The sequence below is a fragment of the Lygodium microphyllum genome, chromosome 3 (genome assembly GCF_053477565.2).
Source record: "Lygodium microphyllum isolate KBCC chromosome 3, Lygodium_microphyllum_v1.1.10, whole genome shotgun sequence".
NCBI classification, from domain to species: Eukaryota; Viridiplantae; Streptophyta; class Polypodiopsida; order Schizaeales; family Lygodiaceae; genus Lygodium; species Lygodium microphyllum.
The window spans coordinates 127758222-127771628 of NC_141137.1; the positions used below are offsets into that span (position 1 = coordinate 127758222).

At 38.9% G+C, this 13407-nt stretch overlaps 1 protein-coding gene across 1 annotated transcript in view; it reads right to left on the reverse strand.

The window, feature by feature from the left end:
* Positions 1-5416: 5416 nt before the first annotated feature.
* The window catches only part of LOC148038877 (trihelix transcription factor ASR3-like), a 42445-nt gene continuing 34454 nt past the window's right edge, over positions 5417-13407 (reverse strand). The window contains exon 2 of the mRNA XM_087674768.1: positions 5417-6429. Coding sequence (XP_087530894.1) covers positions 6131-6429 — 299 coding nt within the window. The 3' untranslated portion in view covers positions 5417-6130. The remainder of the gene's footprint in view (positions 6430-13407) is intronic.

The window sequence follows — 13407 nt, forward strand, 5'->3', positions numbered from 1 at the left end:
AGGAAAAAGCTTTAAAAACAAAGGTCAAGTTATTGTGCAGACTTTTGGCAAATGGAGACAATATTTGATATAATATTGTTGCATGCAAGGGAGGGGTCATTGTGTTGATTTTATAAGAAGCATGCATGCTTAAAAACAAGTTGTTTTCTCATCTCCAAACATGGTAAAGGGGCAACATCTATGTGCAAATTTGGGAAAGGCCACACTATGGTAGTAGTAGTTGTGAGTTGTTTTGAATATCATATAGACTTGCTCTCTAGGGTTTCGTGTGAGTTGTGTACATCTTTCTCTCCCCTTAATGGTTGGCAATATTTATGTTGCCAATTGTCTTAGATTGCATTGGAATTCGCTAGCTAGGGTGGCACGTCCATTCTTTGAGTTAGATTGCTGCAAGAAAGTTTTGAGGTGGAAAGCACAACTAAGGAGGCTTCCCTCTCTCCCAAAGCCTCCTAAGAAAATTAAGGTTACAATGTAAGGGAAATTAGACAAGGCATGTGAGGAGGAAGAAGCAGGAAAGGCTTCAAGTTGATCATGATTGTGCTTACTTAGGCACATATGTTGGACCACATTTTTAATCACATTTACAACATGTAAAAACTTTTTTTGGTACATGTTACCTTGGTGTTGCAAAAGTTGTTTGTGGTCAATTGCATCTCTCTCTCTCTCTCTCTCTCTCTCTCTCTCTCTCTCTCTCTCTCTCTCTCTCTCTCTCTCTCTCTCTCTCTCTCTCTCTCTCTCTCTCTCTCTCTCTCTCTCCTTATTACTTACGTTGTCATCACTCTTTATTCCTTCTCACTTTTGGTTTGAGAATTTTTGTTTGTATTTATCTTTAAGGCTTGCAATGTATCAAACTAATGTGAAAACTTGATAAATTGATCCCCTCTTTTTTTTCTTCCTTGTGTGGGACCTTTTTGGTTAATACTCTCTCACTCCTTCTCTTAAAACCAATTTAAAGATTAATCTTAAAACCAATTTAAAACACCTCTTAAAACCAACATGTGGAAAACACCTCCTCTTAAAACCAATTTAAAGATTAATCTTCATTAACAAAACCCCATATATCACAGAAGAACATATTCTCATAATTAATGATATCATTGTTAATCTTCATCAACAAAACCACATCGATTAAAGAAGAGGAGTTACAAAAGCATTCATGCTCCATCAATTATAGAAGGAAATAGACTGTACTCCCATGATTGTAGATATAAAATTACAGAACAAATGAGAGACTTCTACATACTAATATGAGACTTGTATGATGCTTTTGGGACATGGCAAACAAAATGCTAAACTAAAAGAAGCTTTACATGTCAAAAAATCTTGTACTCATGTATTTCCTTGAGTTGGTTAGATCAATATACATCAATTTGGGCCAACAACCCTAGTCCTTGTGCTCTCTCAGTCTCTTCTTATATATGTGTATAGATTTTATCACTATCATTGCCACATGTGACAATTGGTTAAACTTGATATCAAAGCCTCATGTAATTACATCTATGCCTCATCCTACACTTGGGTGCTCCAGTAATTACATGTCTTAAAATGACAGCATCAAGTTCTATTCATGTAATTAATCTATGCCTCATCCTATAACTTGGGTGCTCTAGTAATTACATGTCTTAATGTAATTACGTTTATGTCTCATCACACATTTGTATGTGGTAGTAAGCTCAAATGTGGTACCTTTGTCCTTGTCTTTCTATGATAATGTTAGCATTTATGTCCTCTTTGAATGATAATTACCATATGGATGAAAGAAGCCCAATGCCAAAAATGATTTATCTCCACATCCTCCATCAATATGTCTCTGATTATGCTCCATGAAATGTGCCCAAGGAATTCCTTGCCAATGTCTTTACCCAAGCATATGTTTATAGTAGTCGTAGTACCAATAACATGTCTTAGCAAAGTTATCTCTCTCTCTCTCTCTCTCTCTCTCTCTCTCTCTCTCTCTCTCTCTCTCTCTCTCTCTCTCTCTCTCTCTCTATATATATATATATATATATATATATATATATATATATATATATATATATATATATATATATATATATATATATATATATATATATATATATATATAGACCTTTTGCGCATAAAGCTTATCTATTCGTGCAATGCAGTGCAACGGATAGTCATTAAATATAAGCCCCTTAAAGCTCCGGCCCTTACCCCAACCAATTTGCCTTGGAAATAAGGCAATATATATATATATATATATATATATATATATATATATATATATAAGGTCTTTGTGTAATTACATATATGCCTTTATGTAATTACATTCATATCTCATCATACACTTTGGTTCTCAAGTCACACCATCGCTTTATGTAATTGAATTTCTAAGTATTCATGTAATTACACCTATGCCTCAACATATGCTCTTTCAGCATGCACTCTTCATGCAAATTAGATGCGGCATACAAGGGTGAAGTAGTAAGAAAGGCTTCAAGTTGATTAACAAATTGCTTAGTATGGCACATATGATGGAATTTTTATGACATTTGCTTCATTTTGATAGAAGATAAGCATTTTCATGGTTTACATCATACTTGAGTCGAACATGGAAAATAAATGATTTCATATCCAATGGAATAGAAAACTTGGCCACATACATAAAACATATATTACTTTAGGATTGGAACACATAACTCAACCACTTATAAACAAATATACTACCTTGGCTAAGCATCCCTCATGCAAGGACAATGCAATAACCTAGAGAATGGAGGGTTTCGCATACATTGAGAGCCCAAAGATAAAAGAAAGAATATTGCTACAATACATTTGTGCTTCAAAATGGAAGAAGTACATTTTCATTGAGTTTTGTTTTTACAAATAAGAAAAGTACAAAAACACTTCCTTGTTCTATAGTCTTTCGACTTGGACAAATCTATATGAGAGGCAAAGAAAGTAAATTTCTACATCAAAGATGTGATATTTAATCATCTTCTATTCCTACATCAAAGCCTAATCGCAAAGCAACACTCAGGCCCATCACAATGTGCAAGGTCGATGTGAGTTAGCATCAACTTTGCTCATTCGTGAAGCCAATTCGCATTCGCAAGTCCCATACTTTGCCTTTGCTATACGAAGAGTCAAAACCTGAAGCTTCTTATATCTCAAACACTTACATGGAAGCAACAAAAGCTTTCTAAGATCTAATATAGAAAAATACATCTACATTATACATAGTTCAACACAAAGCCAATACCTACATCCAATCTCCCTCTTGCCTGTTTTAAGCACATTGCAATGGTAGATCGCCTCCTTAAGCTCTCCTTCTCCCCTACAAAGTATAGCAGGGTCCATGAGTTTTGAAGGTGCAAAATAGAAAGTGCACCATGAGAGAGAGAGAGAGAGAGAGAAGAGAGGAGATTACTTGTTGTAGGGATCCCATTCTCGTGCTACTTTTTGGAAGATTATGTATTAGGGTGAGCAAACATGGAGAGAGAGAGAGAGAGAGAGAGAGAGAGAGAGAGAGAGAGAGAGAGAGTTACTTGCTTCATAAACAAGCCTCCATGGTGGAGTCATGGAAGTCTTGTTGCCATGGGGTGGAGGAGAGAGAGAGAGAGAGAGAGAGAGAGAGAGAGAGCATGTTTGAGAAAGAGGCTAGGATCCCAAGCCATGTATGTATGGATGTCTATCTACCATGGAGAGAGGGAGATAGAGAGGTTACCCGTTTAAGGAGGTGGCTAGCACAAGCTGCCATGGATACTCTCTCAGCACACAATGAAATGAGAGAGAGAGAGAGAGAGAGAGAGAGGATGCTTCCAAAAAGAAATTTTGGGGACCCACAACTCCTATGGCCATCAATATACATGGTATACATGGTCCTCTTCTTGTTCCCATCAACCAAAATTTTAACCCCTTATGAATGGCCATGTTGGCCCTCTTGCTATCGACGTGTACATCCATCCAAAAAAACCCACTTGAAATGTATCCCAAGGTGTACACCAACACAATAGTGCAATTGCATTGCACAACAATATGCCAGCATAGTAGTGTGCTAGTGTAGTAGGCACAGGAATTGTGTAGTTATCATGCGAGAGAGAGAGAGAGAAAGAGAGTACTTTGCTCATGTCGAACTCTACCAATCTCGTCATCAATTTCCTGTAGTTTGAGTTTAGCCTACCGCAACCACCACCATGAGGGCCAAGTAGAAGAAGAAGAGAAAGCATCATAATAACAAAATGTGGACCATGTAATCCAAATAGAGACCAAAACAAGCACCTAGTGAACACTATTGCCAAACTATACAAAAAGGATTTTACTGATGTACCGTTAGAACTACAACTTCCAAGCATCGTTGATTTGTCAATCTGAATCTCCAAAACAACGACAATCATAAACAAGACATTGGATCGACGATCGATTCACAACAATCCTTTAATATCTTGGAGTGATCCACCAATTGCTCATCCATTGACCAAACTTGATATCTACCACGGCTGATGTGTTTGCTTTTACACTACTCCATACCATTCAAAAACAAGCACATGGCTACACATGTTAACCTAGTTGCTCACTAAGGCATGCTTATATATTATATCCATGTATATTTATGTATGTATGTGTGTATGCATGTAAATGTTGCGCTATGTTAAATATATACAAAAGCTAACAAAAATTAGAAACATATTTCATTTATAACAAAACTCTCTCTCTCTCTCTCTCTCTCTCTCTCTCTCTCTCTCTCTCTCTCTCATTGTTTCAACTTTTGACTAAGATCATCATGTCAACTAGGTCATCCACTAGACAGTCAGTCTACATAGGCTATCTACAAATTTCAACCACCACACAATTCAAGGATCCACCAGTACAATCTGCTAAATATAGCCAAGTCATCTACACAATCTGCTCTCTCTCTCTCTCTCTCTCTCTCATCCAATCAAACCTTTGCCTGCGCAATTCTGTGCATAAAATGCAACTGTCCAATGGTTAGCAATATGAATGAAGATCAAATATTTTGCTCTTGGGACATTTCATAATTTAAACTGGTCTACTTGGTTCCAATAACTCATAAAGCTCAATTTAAACTGGCCCCAAAAGGACTACGGTACAGCATGATCACTAGGCTGGCTAGTGAAACTCAAGAAGCATGTGCATCAAGGCATATGGGGTGATTGCTGTTGATATCTACATGGTTGTACTGGGGACCTACGTCTGTTTCGTGATGCTTGCACGCTCATGCTCTCTCTCTCTCTCTCTCTCTGATAAACTGTTAAGCTCATGTGCTTCATCACACTAAGAAGAGGAATGAGAAGAATCTTGCAGTTTTCCCTTCCTGATATGCCAAAGTCAGTACTTGGAAACCATTCCAACTTGAAATAAGTGTCATAAAAACTGTGGAACTCATGCTCTTTATCATACTAGGTAAGTTTTCCCCTCCTGAAACAATAAAATGAATTGTAAATTTGTCGACACTCAAACCCTGCCAAAGTCGCTTCCCAGATCCATCAAGAATATCCAACCATCTAGTTGCATAATCTAACCACATCATAATCCATATAATTAAACAACAATATGTTTGAATGGGCCTGTCCATAAGATAGACTCTTGTGTGTACAGCAACCATATTTTAATGGCTATTGCATGCTAAACATACTTGATACACTACCAACAAAAGAGGTGAGATACATCCACCATCCAAGTCGTTTAGGAAAGAGAAAAAATGCTACCACCATGATATTAACAGAGTAAAAAGTTTCAATTCCATCATCCATGAGATCAATGTGGCCAAAAAACAATCCACCCAGAAAATACGGAAGGCATTGTAGTCTCTTATGATAGTAACATTGCTTCAATTAAGTACAAGCCGAGAATTCCATGCATCCTGAACTGGACGAGTGGACAGCTGAAGGTCCAAAACTCGGTTCTGTTGTAACTGCTGTAAACATTGTGTAAACTTCTTCAACTTAAGCATCTGTAGAAAGACTTTGAGCTCCTGATAATTTCATAAATGATTCACCGATCAGCCACTTCACGATACCCATATGGTGTCAAGATCATAGGCTGCTTCTAAGTCTTTGTACTATCTGGAAGAACAAAGGGTGTCTCTAGCTTTCCTAACAAGCCTGAGTATTTCTGGAAGCATGAGGAGAACTTACGATCCCCTTCCCTAAAGTTTGTCTGCAATCTTGCATAGTGCTTCAGTGAGTTTTTCTAGCACCTGTACAGTACTTTCATTGTGTTCCTTTCTCTGACTTCTGTCAAGATGACTGTTGAAGTTTCGTGAATCCACATGAGTGGCTAAAAGCTTACTGTTACATTCCAGCATTCCTAAAAGCTCCCTGTGGAAATCAACATCTTCTCCAACAGGTGGACGCTTCCTTCTTTTTCGACCAGGCAGCACATCAGCCTTATCCTCGCAAGTGTCCACACTGATATTTCCGTCTATAAACTTCTTCTCGTAGTTTCCTGTTCAGGTTAAAAAACATTACGTCGTGTAGAAACAAATTCACAAGGCATAATACTCCAAAAAAACTCAGAAGTTGCTGCCCTTTCACAAAGCCACACAAATGATCGAAACAACATATACCTATGCTCTAGACATCATAACAGATGCATAACTAAAAGCTTCCACTAGAGGGAATTGTAGAGTGCTGCAAAGTGTGGCCCTTTACATGTGGGCTGTGATGTGGGGCTGGGTGGTGGTGGTTTTGGGTTAGGTTGGGTTTTTTTTTTTTAAAGCATCAAATTCACAAATCTGAAATAAACACACTACCACTTAGATTGGAGACAACCGACATTGGCCCGAAAATTAGCACCCCTTACGGTATTTCTTTAGCTTGTATTCCTTCAAATCTTTAGTACACAGAAATGTAGGCTAATCTCTCTACAAATTTGAGCATTTTGGACTGTCACTAATGACAACAACATCAAGACTCAATTTACCCCTTGATTCAAGTGCAAATGGGAACAAATTGGGCCAAGAACACCCGCATGCAAGCCAATCAAACTGTAGATGAGAATTCCTTTCAGATCTGCTGTAATTCCTTGAATTCCAGCAGCTGCACTAATCACTAGGTTCCCAATTTGTGGGCACACGTCCCAAAAAACTGAGAAACCATAAATTCAGTAGAAATTAGGGTTTATGGTACCAAATTCAATGCTGTCCTCTTTAATTCTGCTGAGAAGAACCGAGAGCTTGACAAAGGAGAGAGAAATTTGTCAATCAAAGGCTGGAATGAAGCCCCAACTGCTGCACTAAGCTTTTTGAACTTGAAAGTCTTTTAAGCTTAGTTTAAGCATTAACTGAAAGTTTTTAACATTAATCTAAGCATTCAATGTCTACTTTATTGTAGCCCGAATGACACCACAAGTCATTTCTAAGGACCCCTTTAATGCCTAGAGCAAAGATTGTCCATAGGCACCCACTAGCACTTGTCCAGCATAGCTTGCAACAACTTTTGCCAATGTTCCCCACTTCCCAACTTCGGTTTTGGACTGTCATCGTGCCCAAAATAACTTGCACTTTACATGTGCTTCTCACATGTGCACAACTTAAATTATGCTGAAGCATCAATTTAAAAATACACGTCCCCATGGCATATTCTCTCTAAAACCCCCTACTCATCTTCTCTGTATATCATCTATCAATGGCTCCTCCATTTTGCAGCACTAATGACAAGCTTAAAAGCCCCGACTATCTAACATGGACTGCAGTGATGAAAGCCTTTGTTCAAAAGCAACTCTCTACCTTGCATTCCTAGAAACCCTCACCTATTCCATCTAATCGGGACAAAGACAATCATGAGGAAGCAATTTTCGATTGGAACAACAACAATGCCAATACATACTCGACACATCTTCGATGCATCTCAAAGGAAGTCATTCAAATGGTCATTTCTTGTAGGACATCTCTTAAAGTGTGGGAGAAGCTCCAACTTATGTATGAGGCTTTGTTGACCATGAGAGAAGTTGCCTTCTACACTCAACTGCACAATATCTGGCATTGATTCCACTTGAGCATGAGTCTGCATTACCCTTATAGAGGGGGTTTCCATCTTGATCTAGAGACTTGGAGACCGTCATTCATGTGTCTAGGGTGCTTCAAAGAGGGGTGACCCATAGAAGAATAATAAGAGTCAATGCTACAATTGTGGCAAAAAGGGGCAACTCCATGATGATTGTAAAAAACTAGCAACATTGTAGAAAGAGAAAGAGAAGAAGAAGAAGAAGAAGAAGAAGAAGGGCAAGAACTCCTTGCACTCTTCATCATCCTCGCATTCTGAGTATGATCTTAATCATATGGCAAAGATCACAACAGCCCCAAAATCATTCTTCTAGCCCTAGTGGTGCCATCATCCCTTGCAACTCTCTAGTGCTAGAGAGGGAGTGTGACTGAGCATGGTTTTCTACATGCACCGCTAAAGTCTAGCAAATTCAAATACTTAAGCTAGTTTGCCTTTCAAGCTGACACTAGGAGGTGAGACAAAGAATGGCATTTGCTCCAACTGTGTTTCCACATGAGGGGACACTTTGGCGATCTAGCCAAAGGCAAGGAATGCGAGTCATGATAGTGCACTCCATGGAGCTAGTTCACGATAAGCATCCAAATTCAACTTTTTTTGCTCTTTATGGTCAAAGGACCGATACAATCGCCATCAACATTAGTCTTTCCAAGGCATCTTGGTGGTGGCTTAATCACCTACTACTTCGGTATCCATGGTCCTATCCGATTTTCATCATTGTATCTACTATGGCGAGTCTTTCATCATTGTAATTTTATTGTACTTATCACCCAAGATTTGATAGAGGGTGTTACCAACATACATATCATGGCTATACAAACTCAATTAAGAGTACATTTCACTTTTTATGTGGTGCACATTTAATGCTAGCTTACCTATATTTCTAACATTTGATGATGCTAGTCAACCTACTTATTTGGATGTATTATTTCAGTCTATTTTTTAACTCTCTTCTCTCTATCTTACAATCATCTAGCATGAACACACTGTCAGAATTGGATACAGCGATGAAGCATGTAAATATGTTGTAATAGACTACATGACTCAAGAGAGAAAAGAAAAACTGCAAAGAAAAGAGAAGAACGCTACAAAAGAGAACTCAAAAGAATGCTCGGGATATGGAATCCATATGCCAAGACAAGAGACAATATAAAAACAATACGAGTCACTAGTTGTGTAGGCAATGGCACCAACTCCATCTCTCCACTAAAATCAGCATATAGAACGTCTCCTCTGTAAGTAAACACATAACCATCCTCTCACTAATGTCGCAATGCATAAATGACCATGGATTCCTCTCCTTTGGTCAAATCTCCAAAGTGTCCTACCATGAGAACTTGGACTAGAAGCCAATTCCACTCTCTATCAAAGAGCTCATCATAAGCCTCAATGACAATCCCAACTCCCAAATTTCAAACTGCCACCATGCGTCAAGGAGAACCCTCTCTAGATCCTATGCCCCTACATAGAAGAATATATGAGACTAATCATCCTACCATCACTACTCTCTCACACTCCTCTGGCTGTAGAGAGTTGTGAGGGATGACCTACATCATCTATATTGACACACTTAAAAAGGGACCCCTACAGCCATCGCCTAGGACTGCATGGCTAGAGCCTAAACCTAGACCTGTAGCTAATGATTACTCATCAACAGAGTCGTTGTTAGATTAATTTATCCCTACATGAACACCTTTTACACCACTTAGCATTTAATAAGAATCAAAGGTGTAGGTGGATATCTCAACCTATATATTTAGGCCCTATCACTTATACTTTCATCATAAAGTATCACATCAATCTATTCAACTTGTTGTGTACTTGCACAAATTCTCTCTCTCTCTCTCTCTCCATCCATCATGGAAATTCATCCTCCATAGCCTCCTAGACATAAATCAACTCCATATCCAAAAATGGTATCAAAGCGAAAGAAGATTTGCTCTATCCATGTACATCAAAGGTTGAAGAAGCACCTCAAGCAACCAATTGAAGAGTACAAAAAGGAGGTCTCAACCCAAGACTACAACAAGAGAAGAAGATGCACAAAGGATGAAGAAAAAGTTTTTAAAATTAAAAGGGGGAAAAAAAAGGAAGAGCACGGTGCTGAAGCTTGACCTCACTATCTGACGACTGTTTTGCTTGGGTGTCGCCCAACTCAACACTACTCGCTGCAATCTGCCCTGTTGCGTACTCTCAGCTTGCCATGCATCACATAGCAACTATCCTACCATGTGATCATCTATCCTACCCGTTGAACTCCACCTTCCCTGCAGCCTAGCCTACTATCGACAGTCACTCCAGTGTGGCACAAACCTATGGAGGCCAATCTTGTTGCCCCGACAATAGTCATCCATCACCTCCTACTCACGTGTCACTATCACCTTGCTGCACACCACGTCTTCAATCTGCACCGATCGGATTCCAGCCAACTATATTTGCCATCAACCCACGGCTACATCTTCAGCCCCATGACCAAATTATGGGCAGCAATAAGGTTTTTCTTAAACCTTAATCCTTTTTTTAATTCAAGGGATTGTTTACATGAAATTTGAGATTTCAAAATTTCACAAATATTGGCAATCAAATTTGGGGCTTTTTACATCAGCCATCAAATCTCACTTCAAATCATTCGAATTTACCCAAATCTTATCCCTATTTTTCCTTTCCCCTTAAAATTTCTCAAAAATTTTATCACAAAATTTGGGGCTTCTTCAATTCAATCTCTTCTCATGGCATCTGCCATCAAGATGTCGAGAGATGGCATCACGATTGAAAATTTCTTGAGCATTGGCTTTCCATCCGGAACACAAAGATCCAATTCATACTCATGCAACAAGGCACATGGAAAGTCGTCTCCACTAATGAGACAAGGCAACGCACAACTTCATCAAGAGTGGCTAGAGAAGAATGAAAGTGCACTTGCCATCATCGAGCTCGGCCTCTCTGACAAGCCAAAGCATGTTCGGGGCAACGCACAACTTCATCAAGAGCAGCTCGAGAAGAATGAAAGTGTACTTGCTATCATCGATCTTGGCCTCTCTAACAACCTTCTTCATCACCTTGATCTTACAAAAAAGGCAAAAGAGATATGAAATGGCCTTCAAACCACATTTGGGAGACATTAATAATTCCAAATTATTTGTAAATATGCAATTGTTTAGTATCTCCTACAATCCTTCAAAGATTCTTGAGCAACATCTTGACCATTTAAGCCTTCTTTGCTAACAATTGACCACTCTCAAAAGCCATATGGATGATGATGATAAAAAGGCTATACTTCTTAATAGCTTGATGAAAGAAATATAATTCCATGAAACCATGACAACTCTCAAGGTGGCTCGAGAGATGAAATATAAAGAAATTGTTGTCATCCTTTTGGATGACGAGAGGCACAACAAACATGTTGACATTGCACCAACAGCCTTCTACACCAAGAAAGAACCGCCCAATGCTGATACTGCAAGTATATTGGTCACACTGTTGATCAATGCTACAAAAAGAAAAATAAGCAACAAGGCAAGCAATGGATCAGTGCGCAATGGGAGTGTGAGTCAAGTGTGGAGCAACAATGTTGAGTGTGAGAGTGAGAGAATCCCAAGATGATTGTACCAGATTATACCGATACACAATGAATAAAATGTATTTATATGTTAGGGTACAAATAAGAGTTTGTTCACACCTATATAACTTTATATATGGAGATGAAGGAACTTTACACCCGAAGGTACTTTACACCCAATAACCTCCCACTTAAAGGCCCGAAGTGGTACTTTAAGCTAACCAACTCCCACTAATCGAATATAATGCTCATGTTAAGCCTTTGCAAGACTCTTACTGAGAGCATCTACAAGGTTATCTTGGGTTTTGACCTTAGTCAATGTGACAAGACCATCATCCAAGACCTGTCAAATGAAGTGGTACCGAAAATCTGTGTTTGGTGCGTGCAAGAAACATGGCATTCTTAGCCAAACGTACTACACTCCAACTATCGCAACCAAGCACTGAAGTACATGAAGAAAGACCAAAATCCTTGATCAAACGACCAGGCCAAATAGCTTCCTTAAAAGCTTTTGTGGCTGAAATATATCCAACCTCTATAGTACTCAGTGCCACAATTTTCTACAACCTTGAACACCAAGAGAGAGCCCCACCAGCTAAAGTAAAGGCATACCCACTGGTAGATTTCTTAGTGTCAAGATCTCTTGCAATGTCCGAATCACAAAATCCCTGCAACTCTATTGTATCTTTTCCATAGCATATCCACTTCTCTTGTGTACCTTTTAAGTATCTGAAGATACATTTCACTCCTTCCCCACGTGGCTTACCAAGGTTAGACATGAATCTACTAACAACTCCCACAAATGAACAATGTCAAGGCAAGTTGCAACCATGGTATACATCAAAGTTCCACAAGCTAATACATAAGATATGCCCTTCATAGCACTAGCAATTGCATCATCCTTTGGCTAATCAGTTTTGCTAAGCTTTGTATGTGGCGGTAAAGACACACCAAGAGGCTTAGCATCAGCCATATTAAACCTATAAAGTGCTTTGCTAATGTATTTGTCCCATGAGAGAAACAACAAGTGATGCTCTCTATCTCTTTTAATGCGCATGCACAAAACGTGTTCAGCTACCCCCAAATCTTTCATTGAGAAGGTTGAACTCATCTACCTTTTAAAAATGCTTTGCTGCAATCAACATTGTTGGAAAATGGCAACCAGCTATGGAGAGAGAAAAGAAACAATGATAGCAAGAGAGTGAGCTAAAGCAAAGAGATAAAGAGTGTACTTGCTAGAATGAAAGATAGAGTGAAAGTATAACTTATATTTAGGTCAAGGGTTACCAACCTTCCACCAACTAACTAGAGTTAGGTTTATTTTACTCTAGAGTCTAGCATCACTACTTTTAAGTTTCTAAGACACTAGGTGTACACGCCTCACATTAACACTTCAATAAGTGTCCACACCACACAAATTACATTGGGCTCTGAACATAGAATTGGCAAATTCTAACACCCCCCTACAGTGCCAATGTGATGAAGTATAAGGATGATCAATCACCAAAGGGTAACAAATTTAAGGACTTTCGAAAAGCCTCAAACTTCTCATGTGGTAATGCCTTGGTGAAAACGTCTGCAACATTTTTCTATGTAGATACATACATCAAGCTGATCTCTCCTAGATAGCATCTCTCTTTGACATAATGATAATGCACCTCTATGTGTTTCGTGCGAGTATGAAACATAGGATTTCGTGCTACTGCAATAGCACTTCGACTATCAAAAAGAATGGGTGTAGAACCCTCCAATGGTAAATGTAGATCAGCCAACAATCTACGCAACCATACACATTCCACTGTTGCCGTGAAGGCTGCCCTATACTCAGCCTCACAAGACGAGGTAGCCACTGTAGGTTGTTTC